This window comes from Ahaetulla prasina, chromosome 6, assembly GCF_028640845.1.
Source record: "Ahaetulla prasina isolate Xishuangbanna chromosome 6, ASM2864084v1, whole genome shotgun sequence".
Classification (NCBI taxonomy): domain Eukaryota; kingdom Metazoa; phylum Chordata; class Lepidosauria; order Squamata; family Colubridae; genus Ahaetulla; species Ahaetulla prasina.
Genome location: NC_080544.1, coordinates 21,727,282 through 21,750,509, shown reverse-complemented (window position 1 = coordinate 21,750,509; position 23,228 = coordinate 21,727,282). Strand labels below are relative to the sequence as shown.

General features: G+C 38.2%; 1 protein-coding gene across 1 annotated transcript in view; it reads right to left on the bottom strand.

Annotated features, from left to right (window-relative positions):
• Nucleotides 1-5,988: 5,988 nt before the first annotated feature.
• The window catches only part of COL13A1 (collagen type XIII alpha 1 chain), a 154,052-nt gene continuing 136,812 nt past the window's right edge, over nt 5,989-23,228 (bottom strand). The window contains exons 36-37 of the mRNA XM_058187686.1: nt 16,958-16,996; nt 5,989-12,014 (exon numbers count right to left, since the gene is read on the bottom strand). Coding sequence (XP_058043669.1) covers nt 11,985-12,014; nt 16,958-16,996 — 69 coding nt within the window. The 3' untranslated portion in view covers nt 5,989-11,984. The remainder of the gene's footprint in view (nt 12,015-16,957; nt 16,997-23,228) is intronic.

The following is a 23,228-nucleotide window of genomic DNA, read 5'->3' as shown; positions in this document are numbered from 1 at the left end:
ATCTCAGACACACCAACAACAACCAAGCCTCCTACAACTGACCCCATCCCATTGGGTTCACAACCCCTAAGTGATTACAGAAAAGGAAGTGCATGACCTATTTCACAGACAAAAGCCAGGAAAAGCTCCAGGCCCAGACAAGATAACTCCTTCTTGCTTAAAAGTCTGTGCTGACCAATTGGCCCCCATCTTCACTCGAATCTTCAATAAATCGCTAGAGATGTGCTATGCTCCTTCTTGCTTCAAACGCTCTACTATCATGCCAGTGCCGAAGAAGCCCATCATCAAGGAACTGAATGACTACAGACCAATTTCTCTAACATCTGTAGTCATGAAAACCTTTGAAAGGCTAGTGCTGTCCCACTTGAAAACCATCCACTGTTAGACCCCTTGCAATTTGCATACCGAGCAAACAGATCAACAGATGATGCTGTTAATATGGCTCTGCACTACATCCTACATCTTGAATCTCCAAAGACCTATGCAAGGGTCCTCTTTGTAGACTTTAGTTCAGCATTCAATACCATCATTCCAGACACCCTTCTAACTAAGCTAAACCAGCTACAGGTACCTGAACACACTTGTAAGTGGATCACAAGCTTCCTAACAAACAGGAAGCAGCAGGTGAAGCTAAGCAGAATCACATCAGATACCTGTACAATGAGCACATGGGCCCCCAAGGCTGTGTGCTCTCTCCATTTCTCTTCTCTCTCTATACTAATGACTGCATCTCTAATGATCCATCTGTTAAACTACTGAAGTTTGCAGATGACACAACAGTGGTCGGTCTCATTTGAGACAATTATGAATCTGCATACAGACAGGAGGTTTTCTGTATGCAACTAGCCTCATGATGCAACTGGAACAATCTGGAATTGAACACACTCAAAACTGTAGAAATGGTGGTAGACTTTAGGAGAAACCCTTCCATACTTCCACCTCTCACAATACTAGACAACACAATATCAACAGTAGAGACCTTCGAATTTCTAGGTTCTACCATATCGCAAGATCAAAAAGGACACCTAACATCAAAAACTTCATCAAAAAAGGACAACAAAGAATGTTCTTTCTGTGCCAACTCAGAAAGCTCAAACTGCCCAAGGAGCTGCTGATCCAGTTCTACAGAGGACTTATAGAGTCTGGGACCTCTATAATTGTCTGGTTTGGTTCTGCAACCCAACAAGATAGACACAGACTTCAGAGAATAATTAGAACTGCAGAAAAAACAATGGCTACCAACCTGCCTCCCATTGAGGACCTGTATACTGCAAGTCATGGCTGCTCCCATGATCCAGATCTCCGTAGTGTCATGTGTTGAGCCGGAGCTGGGCTCGACAGCATGAGTCAAAAAGAGGGCTGTGAAAATATTTACAGACCCCTTGCATCCTGGACATAAACTTTTTCAACTCCTACCCTCAAAACGATGCTATAGAGCACTGCACACCAGAACAACTAGACACAAGAACAGTTTTTTCCCAAACGCCTGGTAAATACTCTGCTAAACAAATAATTCCCTCAACACTGTCAAACTATTTACTAAATCTGCACTACTATTAATCTTCTCATCGTTCCCATAACCCATCTCCTTCCACTAATGACTGTATAACTGTAAGTTTGTTGCTGGTATCCTTACAATTTGTATTGACTGTTTTCTAATATGATTTGATTGCTTATTTGTACCCTATGACTATCACGAAGTGTTATGATTCTTGACGAACATCTCTTTTCTTTTTATGTACACTGAGAGCATATGCACCAAGACAAATTCCTTGTGTGTCCAATCACACTTGGCCAATAAAATTCTGTTCGGTTCTGATTCTATTCTATTCTATTCTATTCTATTCTATTCTATTCTATTCTATTCTATTCTATTCTATTCTATTCATATGGTCAGCAACTTCCCACCTGCCATATTTGCATTTTAAAACTGCTTCTCTCACCCCCCAATGAATTTGATTTGAACAATAGAGCAAAAACGTTGGGATAGGAAATACAAACCAAATTTTAAAAAGTATATTGTTGCATTAATGCACTGAGTTTAAGACTGAAATCTGAAAACCATTCTTGCTTTGGGATTTGTTTCCATAGCTTACATTCATTTCTGAATTATCCTATTTGCTATATTTATAAGTAGCAAATACCAAGCTAGGTCCTTACCAGTACAATGATTGTTGGTGCTATTTTATTAATTTCATTTATATTTATATTTTACCTTTTGTAACAGATGTACAAGATAGCGTAAATTGTGCATTCTTTTTATTCCCCCCCGCCAACAACTACAAGACTGGGCTGAGAGAGAATAAGCGACCAAGGTCACCTACTGAGGTTCTGTGGCGGACAAAGGCATAAAACCTGGAACTTGTTATTCTGAGACTTAAATTCTTATGCCAGACTATAGATATGTCTCTGTGAATTCAAATGCAAGCATTACAAAGTCAATATCACTGGGATTTCTAAATGAAATTAATAGCAATCCCAAAAGAATGTGATTTTACCTCCGAATGGTTCTTATAAATATATGACTTCATTAGTAAATGATGGAGATTATTATGAAACAGTACAGTACAGTATAGTAGGGCACTGCCTGTATTGCAGTAATGAAAAAGTATGTATATTTATATACGAAACAGTTGTAACAAAGGAATGTACGTTATGTGTTTTGTGTTTGTTATATTGTGTTGTGTTATAAATAAAAAACTTATTTTAAAAAAGGGGGGGAAAGTATGTATATTATTAACACCTGCTTCTCCCTTTACCTCAATCTGCTCAGAGCACTGCACACCAGAACAACTAGATACAAGAACAGTTTTTTCCCGAAGGCCATCACTCTGCTAAACAAATAATTCCCTCAACACTGTCAGACTATTTACTGAATCTGCACTACTATTAATCGTTTCATAGTTCCCATCACCAATCTCTTTCCACTTATGACTGTATGACTATAACTTGTTGCTGGCAATCCTTATGATTTACATTGATATATTGATCATCGATTGTGTTGTAAATGTTGTACCTTGATGAACGTATCTTTTCTTTTATGTACACTGAGAGCATATGCACCAAGACAAATTCCTTGTGTGTCCAATCACACTTGGCCAATAAAAATTCTATTCTATTCTATTCTATTCTATTCTATTCTATTCTATTCTATTCTATTCTATTCTATTCTATTCATATTTGGTTCCTGCTCAGTTGAAGTCGGAGTGCAGCTGTGTTTCATCGTTGCCTTTTTATGAAGAAAAACGAAACTTAATCCTGAATGACTTACTGCTAAAATCAATGTTGCCTAACCATGGCCATTTCAAGATGTGTGAACCTCAACTCCCAGAATTCCCCTGCTTGGGGGGGAGGGAGGGGAAGGGAAATGCATTCTGGGGGAATTGTGGGAGTTGAAGTCCACACATCAAATGGCCAAGATTGCGAAGCACTGCTTTCAAAGCAGCAGCTTTCATGATTTGCAACCGTTTTCCTCTTCCTTTCTGTGCTTTCACATTGCGGTATGATTGCTAGGTCAAACCCAAGTGGAACAGATGATGACCGTAGGAACAAAGCAGCAGATTCTTCTCTCAGCCGGAAAATGCAGAACCGACCTTTTCTTCTTCTTCTTCTTCTCAACGGGACCCCCGAAACCTCAAAGGAAAACCAGCAGCAAGCATGGAAACGTGACTATCACCCCAATGTTTTGCGCAGCCCTCTTGTCTCTGTCCAGGCGAATCCAGTATCCGCGCAGGCGCAGTCAGCAGCGATGACAGAAGTGCTGCGGTCGAGCGCGTCCTCGTGCCGACGAGGCCAACGGGCAAAGCAAAGCCCCTTTGCTAAAACCTGGAGGGTCCCTTTTCTGGTTTTGGGGGGGGGAGGGCGAGCCCGCAACGTCTCGCCGCCTTTTCTGCTTTAGCCTTAACCCTAGCGCACAAGGGGGATCATATTGCATCCTCTCCCAGAGAATCGATGGTCCTTCTTAGTGCATTGAAGAAAATGGAAGGCTGGATAAAGGACGATGGGCGAAGAGAGAGGGCGGCTGAAGGAAGGAAGGAAGGAAAGTCAAGCAGACTGATAAGGATGGAAAGGGGGAGCCTGGGATTCTCCCGTGGTGCTTTTGGTTTTCAATTTCAGATGTGCTAATGCAAGTGAAATTTTGTTCTGGTTTGGTGAACCTAACTCTCCTACTCTTTTTTTAATCTATCTATCTATCTCTACCTACCTACCTACCTACCTACCTACCTACCTACCTATTTACCTATCTATCTATCTATCTATCTATCTAGTCTGTCATCTGCACCTCTATAACTGTCTGGTTTGGTTCAGCAACCCAACAAGAAAGACACAGACTTCAGAGGATCATTAGAACTGCAGAAAAAACAATAGCTGCCAACCTGCCTTCCATTGAGGACCTGTATACTGCACAAGTCAAAAAGAGGGCTGTGAAAATATCTACAGACCCTCACATCCTAGACATAAATTGTTTCAATTTCTACTCTCAAAATGACGCTATAGAGCACTGCACATCAGAACAATTAGACACAAGAAGTTTTTTTCTGAACGCCATCACTCTGCTAAACAAATAATTCCCTCAACACTGTCAAACTATTTACTAAGTCTGCACTACTATTAATCTTCTCATTGTTCCCATCGCCCATCTCCTTCCGCTTATGACCGTAACTTTCTTGCTTGTATCCTTACGATTTATACTGATATTGATTGTTTCCTGATTGTTTATTTGTAACCTATGGCTAAATTAAGTGTTGTATCATTAAGTGTTAAATTTGTACCCTATGACTATCATTAAATGTTGCAAGTGTTGTACCTTGATGAAGGTATCTTTTCTTTTATGTACACTGAGAGCATATGCACCAAGACAAATTCCTTGTGTGTCCAATCACACTTGGTCAATAAAAAAATTCAATTCAATTCTATTCTATTCTATTCTATTCTATCTATATCTAGTTTTAATTTTTTTTAAAATATAAACATTTCATCTTCTCTTAAAACTGTGTCGTCTGTGTACAAATATCTCTGTGCAAAAACCATCAGAATTTACAACCTCGTTCACTACATTGATATTAATTCTCTAATCTTACAATTATAGTATATTATACCATTGAGCATAGTAAACGTGTTCGTTTTCCTCTCTTAATGTATCTTGTAATAAGCATGTAATAATAATATTGTAATCCTAATAATTATAATACTAACAATTATCATATTGTTTACATCTCTGTCTTAACGTATTTTCTACTCTTCTCTAATCTCCGTTCATTTCCAACTTCCATTTTTATTCTGTAACTATTGATAAAATAATTCCCATATCATATAATACTCAGTTTCTTCTTTTTCCTTAATTGCAGGTGTTAATCTGTTCATTTCTGCACATTCTAATATTTTCCTAATTACATTCTCATCAGCAGGAATTTCTTCACTTTTCCAATTTTTGTGCAAATACGATTCTAGCTGCAGTTAATACATGAATAATTAAAGATGTGTTCTCTTTACTATAACTCTCCTACTTAAAGGCTAAAACAGGGATCTCCAAATTTGGCAACTTTTAAGATTTGTGGACTTCAGCTTCTAGGATTCCCCAGCTGGTATGGCTGGCTGGCTGGGAAGTCCAAAAATCTTTAAATTGCCAAGTTTGGAAGCCTCTGGCTTAAAAGTGTATGGTATCATTTCAACAAAGGGTGGGTTTAATGAAGTTGGGTGTAACAAGTGCTAGTACTTATCTCAAAAAGCAGAACAGAGTTGGGTTTGGCTGAGGCTTGTGAGACACTAGGAGAGGCTTTCACAAAACATGTCTGCAAGAATTATAGATAATATTTTTATATAGGAGTTGCATTTTTTTACCTATACTGCACACCACTGATTGGTTAGGAAGTATTTGTTATTTCGTTTCATGAGAAGTTTTCAGTGCAGCTGAAGTGCTAATAGTAAAATGCCATTACTTTAAATAGATGTAAAATAGATGGATGAAAGGAAACTTGAGAAGGAATGTTTTGGAAGCGTATCCAGACTTTATTTTTTTTTTAGTGGTTGCATTTAAACTAGTAGATGAAATAATAAAAAGTAAACATCATTTTAAAAAGGAAAATATTTACATCAAATACAAAAAGTACAGAAATGCATAAATCCAAGGCCAAACTATCTCATTCCAAAATTAATATAAAGAGAATATTGGTATTTTCTTGGAATGGAGTCAAAGAGTTGTCCCATAATTCATGATAAAATATAGTCATTACTGGTCAACTGAATATCCATTAAATTTGACTACAACTCCAATTTTGTAAAACTTTCAGAAAGGAGACAAATGTATCCTCAGTTCAGTGGATTTCTGTATGAAAAAGGATCCATGTTTCTAAAATAATGTCATATGTGTATATTATTTATACTCTACAGTCAGAATTATTTTGCTTAAAAATATACATAATTGGATGCTTTTGTATTATATGACGATAATCCTATCTGAAGAAACAGGATAATATAACAATAAACATATTAGCTTTTCAATAATGATTTACAGGAAATAATGTAATTACTGGTAAATAGATATATAATGCTAGCTATTTTAAGGAAAAGAATAGAAACAGAGTTTTCAAAAGCATATTAAAATATCTTAAGTATTTATGCATATTTAACAAAGTAATTATTTAACAAAATGGAAGGTTCAGCAAAAGTATGTACAAACCCAGAGATTTCAAACTCAGGTCACTTGATATCCTAACAACAAAATGTAAAAACAATGCCCCATCAACACTCATTTATAAATCAGCTTTGATAAAGGTGGCTAAGGATTTGTACATCAACTATCATTAGCTAAAAAGGCAAACTATGTCCTGTAAGTTAACAAAGTAGAAACACCAACCAAAAAAAATATGCTTCCAGAAGTCTTATTCTGCAGAAATTATGTAACTGATATCCAATTAAAATAAAATAAAAGTGCTAATCTCTTGAAGGATTACCTATCCATAAATAAACACTGTTTCTGTCTTGTATAAAAATATCATTCTGAAGTTATTTCAAGATCCCATTGATTATTAAGAGGCAAGATACCAAAAAAACAACAACCCAGAAGTTATTTTTTTTCTAAGTTAATATTGCTACCTATTATCTGTAAAGAATAACAATGATTTTATATTGATTTGAATTCCCAGGACACAGTAGCAGTTCCCGTAGAATTAAATCCAAATTAACAGTTGCATTTTATAGCTGTCAGAATGATTTCATTTCTTGTGGGATGGTGTGGATAGAATGGAAAAGGCAAAGAAACAAGACAAATTGAGTAGAATGAGCAATCTTCAATACACCTTAGTTCAGGTAATGCAGACTTTCAATGTAACACAGGGCCTAATTCAAAAGTTTTTTCAGTGCCTTTGGGTTGTCTCAAATTCCTATTTTCGAGTCATTTTACCATGCTCATTTCCACAAACATGAACTTATAGGAAAAGATTTACATGAGATAAGACATTTGTAGGCATTTGTGTGTGCATTTTATTTATTCAAATATGAATCACATGTGAATTAATACTTTCCTTAGTGCACACACTTTTTGTGAGTAATTTTTTTGGTTAAATCACTGAGATGATGTATTTTCTTCACATTTCTGTGCACAGACTGATTAAATATGCACGTTGGGAAATTTAGATCCAAAAATCATGTCACCGATTTCTTACACGTGTGCTGCAGTTTGTGGATATTGGGTAACTGCCTATTGATATTTGGATTAAGTCAATTTTTCTTTTTATGATTTTTACCTATAGAAATCGTGCCAAGCATTTTTGCATGCCAACTGTTATGCTGATAAAGGAAAATAATTGCTAACGTTTACATTAAGAGTTGCATGCTGCTGTCATGGGTGATAATTTACTGTTTCACATAATTGCAGAAAAGTTTGGATAATTGGAAAAATACCCCCAAATTCAATTTTATTTTTCTGGCAAAGAAAAGTAGCTTGAGATATAAAACAGTCCTTGAGTGAGTAAGATAGGAAGCAATAGATTCATATCTATTTCATTGTTCAAAATTATTTAGCAGACAAGATTACACTTCTCTTTTTGGAACTGCATTCAGTAAATAAATGTTCTTTAGGAATTTTATCGGTATGTTTGTATGTGTGTCTTCATGTGTGTAATATATTTGAGCAAGGGTTAGATATATATTGTGAAAATATATGGATGGCTAAGCAGCAAAAGTGACACAAGAAATAAGGGCACAATCGCCAGAGAAATAAAAAATAGGTTGAAGCAAGATATTTTCAGGTAAGTGAGCAGGAAATTTCTCAGCACGATCTTGCATTACTTAATGTGCTTACTGAGAATTTTACATGATGAAAGAGATATTTGTGGGTTTTATGGCTTTTCCTAATAATTTCCATGAATGTTTAATTTTTTAAATTATATGATAACCAACAGCAACAAGAAAACCTAAATTACCACATGTAACAACTATAGTATATCTTTCTGTCCAGTTCCATGTAAGGCTATAAAGTTGAGCTAGACTTTCCTTGTTTAGATTTGAAATACTGCAGCCCACGTTCAATATGCAATCAATCAAAATGCCCTAAAACTTCACTGAAATCTAGTAATTGTTTTTTTGGAACAGTTCCAAAACTGCACAATGAACAGATGAATCAGACATATGAAGAAAGCTCATTAGGTCCAGTACTGTGTTTCCAATCAAAATCAGGGTGATGCAAACGATCTGTGTGTCGGGATGCTTATTGCCTATTTCCAGTGGTACATACCGCTCTGAAGCACATAAACAAATGGCTTACTTTGGACAGCAGTAAACAATCTGGATACGCCAGATGTTGCTAAAATTTAACTTGTGGGATGCTGAACTCCCAACTAACACGACCAACGTGATAGAAAATGCTGGGTCATCAGCATCCCTCATGAACACATATTAAAAATCTAGATATCATCAAGAGTTTTGATGGATTAGGCAAAAAAAAAAAAAAAGGCAGCGTGGAAGTTTTCAATTTCAGCTACCATTTCAAAGCTTTGAATTAGCATTAGCCACTCAGCCTTCTCAATAACAATAGATTCCAAGCCCACCTTCTGTTTGAACAATTACTTATCATCAAATAAAACAATTTCTTTATCTCTTCTGGTCCCTAAACATTTTTTTTTAAAAAAAACATATAAATTATGCCTTCAGTTTAGCCATAGTTGTATACAAAAGATGGCCAAAAACCAAAATAAAAGGAGAGGGGAGCGGAATCTCTTCCACAGGATGCATATGTAATTGAAAAATATACGGATTGTATCTACACTTGTATATGCATCCTCTTATTTATGTGGCATTAGCTGCACCGCATTACTTTTATTATGCATCTTAGTAGTGCTACTAGCTTTCTTCAGCCTGGTGTTTCCCAGATGTGTTGGATTTCAGTTCCCCTCGGCTGTGCTGGCTAAGGATGATAGACCTTGAAATATGTCTACTGGAGCAGGCATCACCAACCTTGGCAACTTTAAGGCTTGTGGACTGGAATTCTGGAAGTTGAAGTCCTCAAGTCTTAAAGTTGCCAAGTTGGAGAACTGGAAGACACCAGATTGTAGAAGGCTGAGCCTGCATTGTTAGAACTAGTTAATTCGCGAATCTATGGTTGTTTGGTCCCAGGATAGCTTGTGGAAAATAAATTGTCAACTGAACGTTAGTCTCTCAGGAAAAAAGAAAAAAAGCACCAACATTATACAATAATTTGGGAGGCAAGAAAACCATTATTCAGAAACAATAGAATTAGGAACAGTTTACAGCATCCATGCATTCCAGAAACCTTTAAAGTGAAATGACTAAAAGTATAGCTTAAGAAAACTTAACACAACATAATGAATAATAAGATAGGTCATTGCTAACTTAACACAAGTGAACTCATATATATATTTCTTACATAATAATAATAAAAAAAAGGCACACCGTCCTGCAGTTCTGGTCACATTTTTTCCCCCCTCTGCACACAGATGCAGATTAACAAGTCTATAGAAATACAAGGAGAAATCAAATCTTGCATCAATTATCGATACATTTGTGTAAATACAACATCAGTTTTGCTTGCTTCGTGTGAGATGGCAGCTTTTCAAACTGAAGAAAAGGTTGTTTTGGATGGAGAATTGAGTACAACACTGAATAAATGTCCTTACTGTGGTATCTGAGAAAAGTTTTAACAAGAGTTCTGAGATATGGCTGGTGCAGTATATCCATGCTCAAACTGTTGATTTTGATGGCATTTAATTACAACTATTCGCTGCTTAATGATCAATATGTGTAGGAATTAGATGTGATTTGATACTATAAATGAATGAAAAATAGCATTCAAAATCTTGGATCAATTTAATTACTTTGGATTTTGTTATAAGATAAAGCTAAAAAAAGTGACAGTTTGGTGGTACCTAGGGACAATTAGGTTTTACAGTGAAGTAATTTTTATAATTTATTCCCCCTACTTTAAAACTCTTCTACAGCTTCACTAAATAGAATAGTACAAGTTCAGAATCTTGACCTTGGAAAATGAGTCACAAAAGGATGCGTTGGATTATGTCTGTGTTTCCATTCATTAAGACAATGCCATTACCCTTAGGCTCCTCAATGAATATCTTATACTTCCCTTCAATATTCAGAAATAGAATTTTAAGAATTTGGAGGGAACTATCTCAGTAAGAGAAAGTAAGAATTATTATTCGTGGAAAGGACGTTTGATTCAACAAGCATTTCTACTTCATTTATTGTCACTCTTTTCTAAATTAATCCAGAGATTTGCCAATGCTTCGATAGGCCTATGGAGTTCACGTATGAATCAGTTCCAAAAATTTGGAAGACTATTCTGTGCCAGCAAGTTGTTGTTCAAGACACTGGGTTGCATGGTTGGATTAAAATTTCTCTAAGAGTTATATATCTAATAAACACAAAAAACCGTCAGAAAAATAAAATTAAAAATCAGAGAAACAAAATGGATTGTTTGAGTATATCTTCATGAAAGAAGACATCCCAGAAGTCAGAATATCTCATTCTTTTTAAAGTTGATGCATACAAACCAAGGGATTATACATTGATAAATTATGCGATACTGCAACTATATCGCAAATAATTATTGTTTCTGCAGAACTGTATTAAAATAATTTACTAAAGGTCTTCAATAATAGGATCCAAGACGAACTGTTTTACTATTTTGGCTGATTGTTTTCCCTATAGATCTGTATTAGAAGTATTATAAAAGCCGTAATCTCTAAATTTTAGTACTGGGACAGTTGTGTTAAAAAAAAAATCTATATAATATATTATCAGGACAAACTTCAAGCCATATGTTTCCAATACAAAAAAATACAAGTCCAAAAATTACTAAAACAATGAAAACAATGCTAAAATGAAAATGATCTTCTACTACAGTGAAAAGAAATAAGTTTCTGGAAGAAAAGAATTGATTTGCTTTCGAAGAGAATCTGTGAAAGTATCGAGGAGGGAATCATCAAATCTGAGCATAGTACATGAATGTTCATCAACTGGCAAGCAGAAAATGATGAACTGGTTGAAACTGGTTGTATTTTCACCGGGCTATTCAAAAATCTAGATTCAAGTTTATCATCTAGACAAATGGAAAGTACTTTAAAAAAAACAACAACCCAGCAGTCATAGAACCGTTGCCTATGTCCTAATACATTTCACACCATGTTTGACAACGTGGTTGAGCTCTTCACTGAAGGCTTCCATCACAGACCAAACTGAAAAGGAAAAAGTAAGAAACAGATGCTAGTTTCTTTCCTGATCGACTTTGCGCTGGCTCTGAAAGGAGGGAGCAAAAACCCGCTGCTGAGTCCATCTTCTGTAGCCTCACCAGGCCTGCCGTTCAGGAACAAAACTCCGATGTGCATGACTCAAGAACACGTCGGTGCTCGTTGGCGGTAATGCAACATCTTCAGCAAATCTTTGAGCAAGAGGTTCTTCGGATCATCGCCGGAGACCTTCCACAAGTTATCTGCACTCTCTTACTTGTCTCATTATTTTGCTATCAGCCAAGGAGTTTGACCCTTTAAGGGACAGATGTAATTATTTAACATAGAAAAGTCTTGTAGAGTGTAATAAAAATGCTGCTTCTATTTGCTTAAACCAGGAGTCGGCAACCTTAAACACTCAAAGAGCCACAAAGGTCCTAACCAGAAGCCCCCATTCAATTCTGGAGCCGACTGGAAGTCTGGTTCCCGCATCATAGTCTCCATCTAGCACGGTGTCCTTTTTCCTCTACCTGTCCTAACCGAAAGCCCTATCAATTGTGGAGCCAACCAGCAACAGGGAGCTGTAGCAGAGGGATGAAAGAGCCACATGCGGCTCCAGAGCCACGGGTTGCTGACCCCTGGCTTAAAAACTAGGCAAAAATTTCCCTTGGAATTACTTATCTGTGCTGCAGTGTTGTTGTGTATTACAGCAGGGGTCTCTCCAACCTTGGCAGCTTTAAGACTTGTGGACTTCAACTCCCAGAGTTCTGGGAATTGAAGTCCACAAGTCTTAAAGTTGCCAAGGTTGGAGACTCCTGTATTACAGTGTGACCCACATTTGCCTTTTCTAGCCACAAGTTTAGTATTTGGCTTGTACTGCTAGTGCCCACTTTTAGTTGCCATTTTCATCTGTGCCATACTTAAAAAAACAACTGTCATTTGCAGCTGGTATATTTGCAGTTTTCAGTAAGTGGCACCATAAGTACATGGCATCGTGTGTCAAATGAATCTAAGACACGAGTGGTAAATACCTGTTTGAGTTGCACAGTAAGATGCAGTACAATTAGTCCTCGACATACAACCACAATTCAGCCCAAAATTTCCTTGCTAAGCGAGGCAGTTGTTGTGAGTTGTGCCTCATTTTACAACCTCTCTGCCATAGCAAAATTGCCGCAGTTGTTAAGTGAATCATGCAGTCATTAAGTGAATTTGGCTTTCCTCATTGACTCGTTGGAAGTCAGCTTGGAAGATGACAGATAGTGATCACATGACCCTGGGACACTACAACCATCATGAATACATGTAAGTTGCCAAATTTGGTCATGCAACCATGGGGATGCTGAAGCTGTCATAAGTGTGAAAACCAGTTATAAATCACTTTTTTCCAATGAACGGTTGTATATCAAGGACCACCTGGATACATATTGACTTAATTGAAATCTCACTACACACCATTGTAGTTAGTGATGGCTGCCAGAATTTGCTGGTTGCATTCTAGAAATATAATACAGAAAACCTCAATGCAACCAGCTCTGTTAGTTTAGCAAAATTCAATATAAAGAAGTGTGATAATAAGTTGGAGAGGGGGAATATGTTATGCCCAAGACTAGAAAAAGCAACAACACAAAAATCTAGCATTTGCTACCCACGTCCAGTCTAAGATAATATAGACCAGTGTTTCTCGAAATGTGGTCCCTGGAATTCTGGGACTTCCCCAAGAGCCTCTCAGGGGTATGCAAAATCAATATTATTTGCCAGCCTTTGTTGAAAAATACTACATTAAAATCCCATCAAACAAGTATAAGAAGTGATAGTGGCAGCAAATACACCTGTTGTAATTTTTTTAAATATAATAAACATTGCTAAATATAAACCCTACAACCAAAAGTTCTTTTGGGACCCTCCATAATTTTTAAAGGTGGGAAGGGATCCTGAGATTTAAAAAAAAGTTTAAGAGACACTGGTGTAGACTATTCACTGAGATCACCAAAGACATAGCTGCAACATGGCAATCAGAGTTCTTATAATTATGATAGAGGCACGAAAACAGAGTAAGGTTTATTTATTAATTTATTTGCTACCCATTTTGTGGTTCAGGGGACTAATAGAACTGCTCTGGGATCATTTTTGCTAATAGCCTTTTTTCAAGCTACTAGCTGACTAGAAGAAATAGAGTGAATTGGCCCAAGAAATGGCAGTTTTAGAAAGTTTTATGTGAGTCAAAGAAAATGTTATTTCTTTTGTGTTATTTTTATATTTCATATTGTTATATTATCATATGGTGTCTTTCTGTGTTATGTCTGTATCTTCTACGGTCCTGATCTTCCATGATGATCACTTACAGCTGTTGGGATTGAAATGCAATGCAAAAATTTCCCTCCACTCACATCTCTGTGAATGCATTTTAAATAATAGCAATAGCAATACCACTTAGACTTATATACCACTTCACCGTGCTTTACTATGAGCGGTTTACAGAGTCGGCATATTTTCCCCCAACAATCTGGGTCCTCATTTTACCGACCTCAGAAGGATGAAAGGCCGAGTCAACCTTGAGCCGGTCAGGATCGAACTCCCGGAAGTAGGCAGTCAGCCTGCAATACTCCATTCTAACCACTGCGCCACCACGGCGCTTAATAATGGCAGTCCTAACCCATTATTACACTCTTCCAAATTCTATTTAGCTTGATGCTGAGATTATGAGACAGGGAGAAAGCAGTGCATTTACCATTTCCCTTCCAGTTCTTTACAAAAAAATCTCCAGCTCAGAGAAAAGGATGCATCCGTTAGCCTTTTCTTTCCTGCATTGTTGCCCTTAAAGAATTTCCTTCAAATGAAAATGGAATTAGTGGCACAAGGATATTGGAAAACTGGGTCCAATGAATTTATGGAGGAGAAAGCACAGGACAGGGGTGGGCTGCTGGGGGTCACAGGGGTTTGGGAGAACCATCAAATCTCACTCCTGACTGGCCCCACCCACCCAGCCCCTCCCAGGAATCCCCATGTGGCCCATTTTGGATGCAGGAAAGTGCAGGGCATGCGTGGAGGCTTGGGGAGGGCAAAAAATGGGCCTACCGGAAGTTTGGGCCTGTTTCCAGCCTCCAGAGGGCCTCCAGAGCCTGGGGAGGCTGTTTTCGCCCTCCCGGAGGCTCAAGAAAAGCCTCCAGAGCCTGGGGAGGACAAAAATGCCCCTCCCCGTCGTGGTGCAGGAGGCTGACTAGGCCACACCCACCATGGCCACACCCACCCAGCAACCAGGCAGAGAACCCCTTGCTAAAATTTTTGAAGCCCACCCGTGGCACAGGACCAGGGTCACTCCTGATAGTCCTTGCCTCTGAAGCCTTATTCTATGTAGTTTCTGAATCTCTTGAAAAGCTATGTACAAATGCTAGAAATTTCCATTATTTGTTAAATCGATCAGAGTTACATTTAAGATCTCTGTAATTTTGCATCAAAAATTGTGCTTCTGATCAGCAACTGATGGGAAAAAAATCAACTTGGTCTTGACTCATTAAAAACATTAGGAATCTTTTTAGGATGTATAGTATACACATGACTAGTTGGTTATCCTCAGTTTTGAGCAATGTTGTGCTTCTACCCTTTGTGTGTAGTGAACGTGACGATGCCACTGTTACCTCTTACTACATTGATTTCATTTTGCACGTTAAAATACCAATATAGAATTTATTTACAAATGCTATTTCATTTCCTTTTAATAATAAAAATCCATAGTATTTTAATATGTCCTTGCACTCATTGCCATATTTTTTTTGGTCTTTGTATATATACATAGAATGGTCCTTCCTGGCATCTTAAAAAGCTGTAGCACTTTCTCTGGGTGCACAAATATCATGCCAGTATTGCAGCTGAATTCCACAATGCAAGAAGCACAGTTATCAACATATATATAATTATACAAGCAAATGGCAGACAGCTATAAAGCAGAATTGTAGCATTTTATGTACAAAAATATGCAGCAATTTATGCATATCTGTTGGCACTTTCGAAAAAGAACAATGTATAAAAATAAATATTCTATGCACAAACATACACAGACACACAGGCCAGTCCATGGTTAGAATATTCACTGCAAAAGAAAAACACAACAAAACTATGTTAGTATCACCCATCCTGTCGGAGGTGTAAAAAATTAAGGGGTCCTGGCCCCATACGATAGAATCCTGTGAATTTTTGGTACTTCTGAATAGTATTTCAATAGACATAATTAGATTCATGGAAATATCTCTAAATGTTAAAAAATGTTGGTGTGATATTGAATTATACACTCAAACTCTGGAATCTGTCTGCGAGGAATCACTTCTGTTTTAAAAAAGAAACACTAAGTGGCCATTTTTGTGAGTTAGAGGCACACAACTTTTTCTCTGCTGGATTCTGAACCACCCTTAGAAGAGAAAATCCCCACTAATGAACTTCCTTTGAAGAGAGTAGTAGCCTCTCAAGAGACAACATTTTGTATCATTTTCCCCAAACGCCATCACTCTGCTAAACAAATAATTCCCTCAACACTGTCAAACTATTTACTAAATCTGCACTACTATTAATCTTCTCATCGTTCCCATCACCCGTCTCCTTCCACTTATGACTGTATGACTGTAACTTTGTTGCTGGTATCCTTACGATTTATATTTATATTGATTGTTTCCTGATTGCTTATTTGTACCCTATGACCAGTGGTGGGATTCAAATAATTTAACAACCGGTTCTCTGCCCTAATGATTTCTTCCAACAACCAGTTCACCAAAGTGCTCAGAAAGTTAACAACCGGTTCTCCCGAAGTGGTGCGAACTGGCTGAATCCCACCACTGCCTACGACTATCATTAAGTGTTGTACTTTAGAATTCTTGATGAACGTATTTTTCTTTTATGTACATTGAGAGTGTATGCACCAAGATAAATTCCTTGTGTGTCCAATCACACTTGGCCAATAAAAAATTCTATTCTATTCTATTCTATTCTATTCTATTCTATTCTATTCTATTCTATTCTACTCTACTCTACTCTACTCTACTCTACTCTACTCTACTCTACTCTACTCTACTCTACTCTACTCTACTCTACTCTATTCTATTTTGCCCTAATCATCATGTAATATCTAATGTACTTGTCATATACATATTGTACTAAATGGAAAGGTAATATGTTACCATATAACTTTCATGCTTTATAATTTGTTACTATGTTCACAACATGCAATAAAACCAGTACCATAACACGCTATGCTTTGAGGAATTTTTTACCTTATTCCAGCATCCTTGAATTGGCAACCCATCTTCCCCCTACAAGAAAGAATTATATAATCAGGACACCCAAGAAGAGGAAGAAATCAGAACAGGGAAAATTTTTATAACTGTACAATCTGTGCAGCATGTAAAACAATTGATTAAGTTAACCTAATGAAATACATCTTGCTTAGAGAGAGGATGCCAAAGTGATGCTAAGTTCTATATTGTAAAGTATACACGACCAAACTCCCCATCATCTAGTTCAGAGGTGTCAAACTTGATTTCATTGAGGGCTGCATCAGGGTTGTGTTTGATCTCGGGAGGGCTGGGTGGGTGTGGCCAGCTTGACATCACAAGTGTTGGGGCACCTATGGTAGCCCAAGTGCTCTGCCAGCGAAAATGGCGCCCCGGAGGGCCATGTGTAGCCCTCCTGGGCTCTATTTTTGCTGGCAGAGGCACTGTGGCAGGGGTGAAATGCTCTCGGTTCAGACCGGATCGCCCGATCCAGTAGCGATGGCAACAGGGGCCCGGAGAACCAGTAGCAAAAATCCCTGCCCCCCTGCCCATGCCCAACTGAGCCGCGCGATCATCAGAGGCTTTTTTTTACTTTTAAAAGCATTTTTTCTTCGTCCGAAAAAATGCTTTTAAAAGTAAAAAAAAAAAACAACCTCTGATGATTGCGTGGCTCAGCTGGGATAGTCAGAACCTTTTAAAAGCATTTTTTCTACAACCTCTTCGCCCGAAGAGATTGTAGAAAAAATGATTTTAAAAGGCTCCTCTGGCGATCCCAGCTGAGTTGCCTGATCATCAGAGGCTTTTAAAAGCATTTTTTTACACCCTCTTTGACCTAGTTGACTTTAAGCCTTTCAGTATGATCTACTGGTATGTGAGCCCTAGATCCATCAAAATCAGAAAGGCTTCCTACCAATTCCTATAATGGCTGTGACGATTACTTCAAGGTTGGAGCTATTACTGGTTGAGAAGGATCAAGCCTTTCCTTCAAATGCTCCTTGTTAGGCCTCTGAGTACAGGTAGTCCTCTTCTTACAACCATTCATTCAGTGACCATTTGAAGGTACAAGGGTACTGAAAAAAAAGCGACTTATGACCATTTTTCACACTTAAGACTGCTGCGGCCTCCCCATGGTCACGCGACCAAAATTTGGCTGCTTGGCCACGGACTCCTATTTATGGCGGTTGCAGTGCCTCCAGGTCATGTGGTCCCCTTTTGTGACCTTCTGACAAGCGAAGTCAAGGAGGAAGTCAAGATTCACTTAACAACTGTGCTGCTGACTTAACAAGGGTGGCAAGAAGGGTAATAAAATGAGGCAAAGCTCACTTAATGACTGTCTCGCTTAGTAAAAGAAATGTTGGGCTCAATTGTGGTTCTAAGTCGAGGACTACCTGGAGTGGTGGGATTAAAATAATTTAATAACCGGTTCTCTGACCTAATGATCGGCTGGGTGGGCGTGGCCAGGGGGTGTAACAGGAAGCACTCGGTCTCCTGCACCCCACTGGGAGCAAAAATGGGCCGCGGAGGGGTGCCGCCCACCCACGCCTTGTTTTGGGCCTAGTAGGACTCCCTGCACTTAATTGGGAGCCAAAACGGGGTGCATCGGGACACCTGGAAGGGGTGAGGAGGGGCAGGATGGGGAGGGGATGGGCCAGACAGCAATTTAACAACCGGTTCGCCCAAACTGGCCCGAACTGCTTCAATCCCACCACTGACTACCTGTATAACTCAATGCAGAGGGGAAATACAGCTCATTGACTCCTGAAAGGGTAATGGATATGTCGATACCAACACAGCCTTCATTTTGTATCGATTGATCTGTTTATGTGCCCTTCCCAAATAAAAAGATGGTTTTGTGAAGAGAGCTGCAAAACCCTCAAGTTCCCATTCTCCTTTAAAAACCTTTACGTGTTGTCCTAAGAATTTCCACTCGGGGGAACTAGTTTGTCCACTTGTTCCATATACTTACAGGATTTCCAGGAAAAGGAAAAAAAGGAAAAGGCTGCTCAGTGGAAGTTTTAAATAAATTGTGGTTGAGTCTGAGATAAATTGACTCCAATCCCAAACACTGCTGACATCCTGGGATCCCAGAGGACCAGAGCTGGTGCAAAATCCTTGCATGGTAGCACCCTAAGTAACCATTTTGGCCTTTACATTATCGGGTGCTTTCTAAATCAAACACCGTTTCCTAATATTTACAGCTGTAAAATTCAAGAGCTATGGTTCTATTAAGAAGAAGTGGAAACAGATTCCATTGGTACAATGATCCCATTGATGGGAATGAATTATATAGTGCATTGCACATAAACCCCAAAGTTAGAGAGAGTGTGATAGGAGTTACAACTCAGGGATCAACAGCAGGATATGGTCACAAAAGTATATATTTCTTTGCAAAGGCTGGGAATGGAAACACACACTAGTAAAAAGGAAAAATTAGGCATCTCAAGTTGAAAAAGCATAATCACTAAATTTGCACAAAATGCAAGGCAAATGTTACGTAGCTGGCATGCTTGAGTCAGAAAGCATATTAATGTAAGAACGTAAAGAAGAAAAAAACCTGTGTCATTCTTAATGATTTTTTTTTTTACAAAATATATTCCTGGACCTACATGAAAGATGGGTATATATGTACTGTATGTCTTTTACAAAAAAATACCAATAAATGAAGATTATTTTACAGAGAATTTGGCAACAAAGTAATTGGAACTAGTCCTAAGAATATCAGACGGCACTATTTTAATTTTTATTGAAATTAGATGTGCTGAACCCTTTTGAGGTTTCACTGTGACAGCCAAAATATTCAGTGAGATACATGCAAATATACATACAGTATATAATTTCCAAATTCTCCCAAAAGCAAATACTAATTTTTTAAATTAGAGGATGTGCAGAATGAGGAAAAATTGTTAGGTTTTTAAATATCTAGAATTTAAGATTTTAATCCGGGTTCCTTGAAGAAATTCTTTGTTGCCTTGCTAAAAGTGCTATTGAGAACCTTACCCGATTCTCAGTAATATTTCCAGCTAACTTGATCTATTTCATCTTCCATATGTTGTTCAACAGTTATCCTATGGTGTTGCAATGGTGTGTTCAATTCATTTGTGTATTTTAAAAACTTACATTGATGATTAGGGGTTTAAATTTGTCCCTTTGGAAATTAAGGAAAGGTGGAATTCTCCAATACTGTATGTTTTTAACTAAACAGTGCTCAAAATAAGATAGGAAAAGCAACTTGGCATTTTTTCTATAACAATTTCTATTGTGTGTTTCTGTCACTTCAAAGGGGCTTCTCATTTTTATGAAAAAAAACTAAACCAGATGATTTCTCTGCGTTCATTCCCTCCCCCCCAATAAATAGGAGAAATAACTGTTGGGATCTTAATGCTCCCAAATGAAGCAAACGGCTCCAACATAATATAGAAGGAGTTGGTACAGAAAGGGTTAACAGTCCTATCAGAACACCTGGTGATTATTTCAAAGCAAAATAAGTGAAACACATTTGCTATATTTCACTGTATTTTGTTTATGATTATTTTATCTGAGTGTTGTCCTGGATCAGTGATGGCTAACCTTTTTTGCCATCGCGTGCCAAAAGCGGGTGCATGGGGACACCTGGAAGGGGTGAGGAGGGGCAGGATGGGGCGGGGATGGGCCAGATAGCAATTTAACAACCGGTTCGCCCAAACTGGCCCGAACTGCTTCAATCCCACCACTGACTACCTGTATAACTCAATGCAGAGGGGAAATACAGCTCATTGACTCCTGAAAGGGTAATGGATATGTCGATACCAACACAGCCTTCATTTTGTATCGATTGATCTGTTTATGTGCCCTTCCCAAATAAAAAGATGGTTTTGTGAAGAGAGCTGCAAAACCCTCAAGTTCCCATTCTCCTTTAAAAACCTTTACGTGTTGTCCTAAGAATTTCCACTCGGGGGAACTAGTTTGTCCACTTGTTCCATATACTTACAGGATTTCCAGGAAAAGGAAAAAAAGGAAAAGGCTGCTCAGTGGAAGTTTTAAATAAATTGTGGTTGAGTCTGAGATAAATTGACTCCAATCCCAAACACTGCTGACATCCTGGGATCCCAGAGGACCAGAGCTGGTGCAAAATCCTTGCATGGTAGCACCCTAAGTAACCATTTTGGCCTTTACATTATCGGGTGCTTTCTAAATCAAACACCGTTTCCTAATATTTACAGCTGTAAAATTCAAGAGCTAAGGTTCTATTAAGAAGAAGTGGAAACAGATTCCATTGGTACAATGATCCCATTGATGGGAATGAATTATATAGTGCATTGCACATAAACCCCAAAGTTAGAGAGAGTGTGATAGGAGTTACAACTCAGGGATCAACAGCAGGATATGGTCACAAAAGTATATATTTCTTTGCAAAGGCTGGGAATGGAAACACACACTAGTAAAAAGGAAAAATTAGGCATCTCAAGTTGAAAAAGCATAATCACTAAATTTGCACAAAATGCAAGGCAAATGTTACGTAGCTGGCATGCTTGAGTCAGAAAGCATATTAATGTAAGAAGGTAAAGAAGAAAAAAACCTGTGTCATTCTTAATGATTTTTTTTTTTACAAAATATATTCCTGGACCTACATGAAAGATGGGTATATATGTACTGTATGTCTTTTACAAAAAAGTACCAATAAATGAAGATTATCTTACAGAGAATTTGGCAACAAAGTAATTGGAACCAGTCCTAAGAATATCAGACGGCACTATTTTAATTTTTATTGAAATTAGATGTGCTGAACCCTTTTGAGGTTTCACTGTGACAGCCAAAATATTCAGTGAGATACATGCAAATATACATACAGTATATAATTTCCAAATTCTCCCAAAAGCAAATACTAATTTTTTAAATTAGAGGATGTGCAGAATGAGGAAAAATTGTTAGGTTTTTAAATATCTAGAATTTGAGATTTTAATCCGGGTTCCCTGAAGAAATTCTTTGTTGCCTTGCTAAAAGTGCTATTGAGAACCTTACCCGATTCTCAGTAATATTTCCAGCTAACTTGATCTATTTCATCTTCCATATGTTGTTCAACAGTTATCCTATGGTGTTGCAATGGTGTGTTCAATTCATTTGTGTATTTTAAAAACTTACATTGATGATTAGGGGTTTAAATTTGTCCCTTTGGAAATTAAGGAAAGGTGGAATTCTCCAATACTGTATGTTTTTAACTAAACAGTGCTCAAAATAAGATAGGAAAAGCAACTTGGCATTTTTTCTATAACAATTTCTATTGTGTGTTTCTGTCACTTCAAAGGGGCTTCTCATTTTTATGAAAACAAACTAAACCAGATGATTTCTCTGAGTTCATTCCCTCCCTCCCCAATAAATAGGAGAAATGACTGTTGGGATCTTAATGCTCCCAAATGAAGCAAACGGCTCCAACATAATATAGAAGGAGTTGGTACAGAAAGGGTTAACAGTCCTATCAGAACACCTGGTGATTATTTCAAAGCAAAATAAGTGAAACACATTTGCTATATTTCACTGTATTTTGTTTATGATTATTTTATCTGAGTGTTGTCCTGGATCAGTGATGGCTAACCTTTTTTGCCATCGCGTGCCAAAAGCGGGGAGAGTACAGGGGGGTCGCGTGCGTGTTTGGCCATACCCGTAATTCAATGCCCCCCTGCGTCCCGTCCCCCATGTATATGTGCGTGATCCCCCTGCGCGACCCCCGCTTTTGGCACACGGTGATAAAAAGATTACTGGTGGACGCGGTAGGCCCGTTTTTCGCCCTTCCCAGGCTCCAGAGCCTTTCTTGGAGCCTGGGGAGGGTGAAAACAGCCTTCTCCACCCCCTCCGGAGGCCGAAAACGCCCTCCCAAAGTCTCCGCGGGATCCCTGTACTTACCTGGCATTCAAAATGGGCCATGTGGAGACGCCTGGGAGGGGAGGGGTAGTGTGGGCAGGGCCAGCCGAAAATCAGCTGGCCGGAGCACACATGTGCACTGGAGCTGAGCTAGGGCAACGACTCACGTGCCCACAGATATGGCTCCGCGTGCCACCGGTGGCACGTGTGCCATAGGTTCGCCATCACGGTCCTAGATCTTACTTGTATGAATGAAAGACAGCCCAGATTTTTTAAATAATTTGATATTATAGCAATAGCAATAGCACTTTACTTATATACTGCTTCACAGTGCTTTAGAGCCCACTCGAAGGGGTTTACAGAGTCAGCATATTTCCCTCAACAATTTGGGTCCTCATTTTACCCATCTCAGAAGGATGGAAGGCTGAGTCAACCT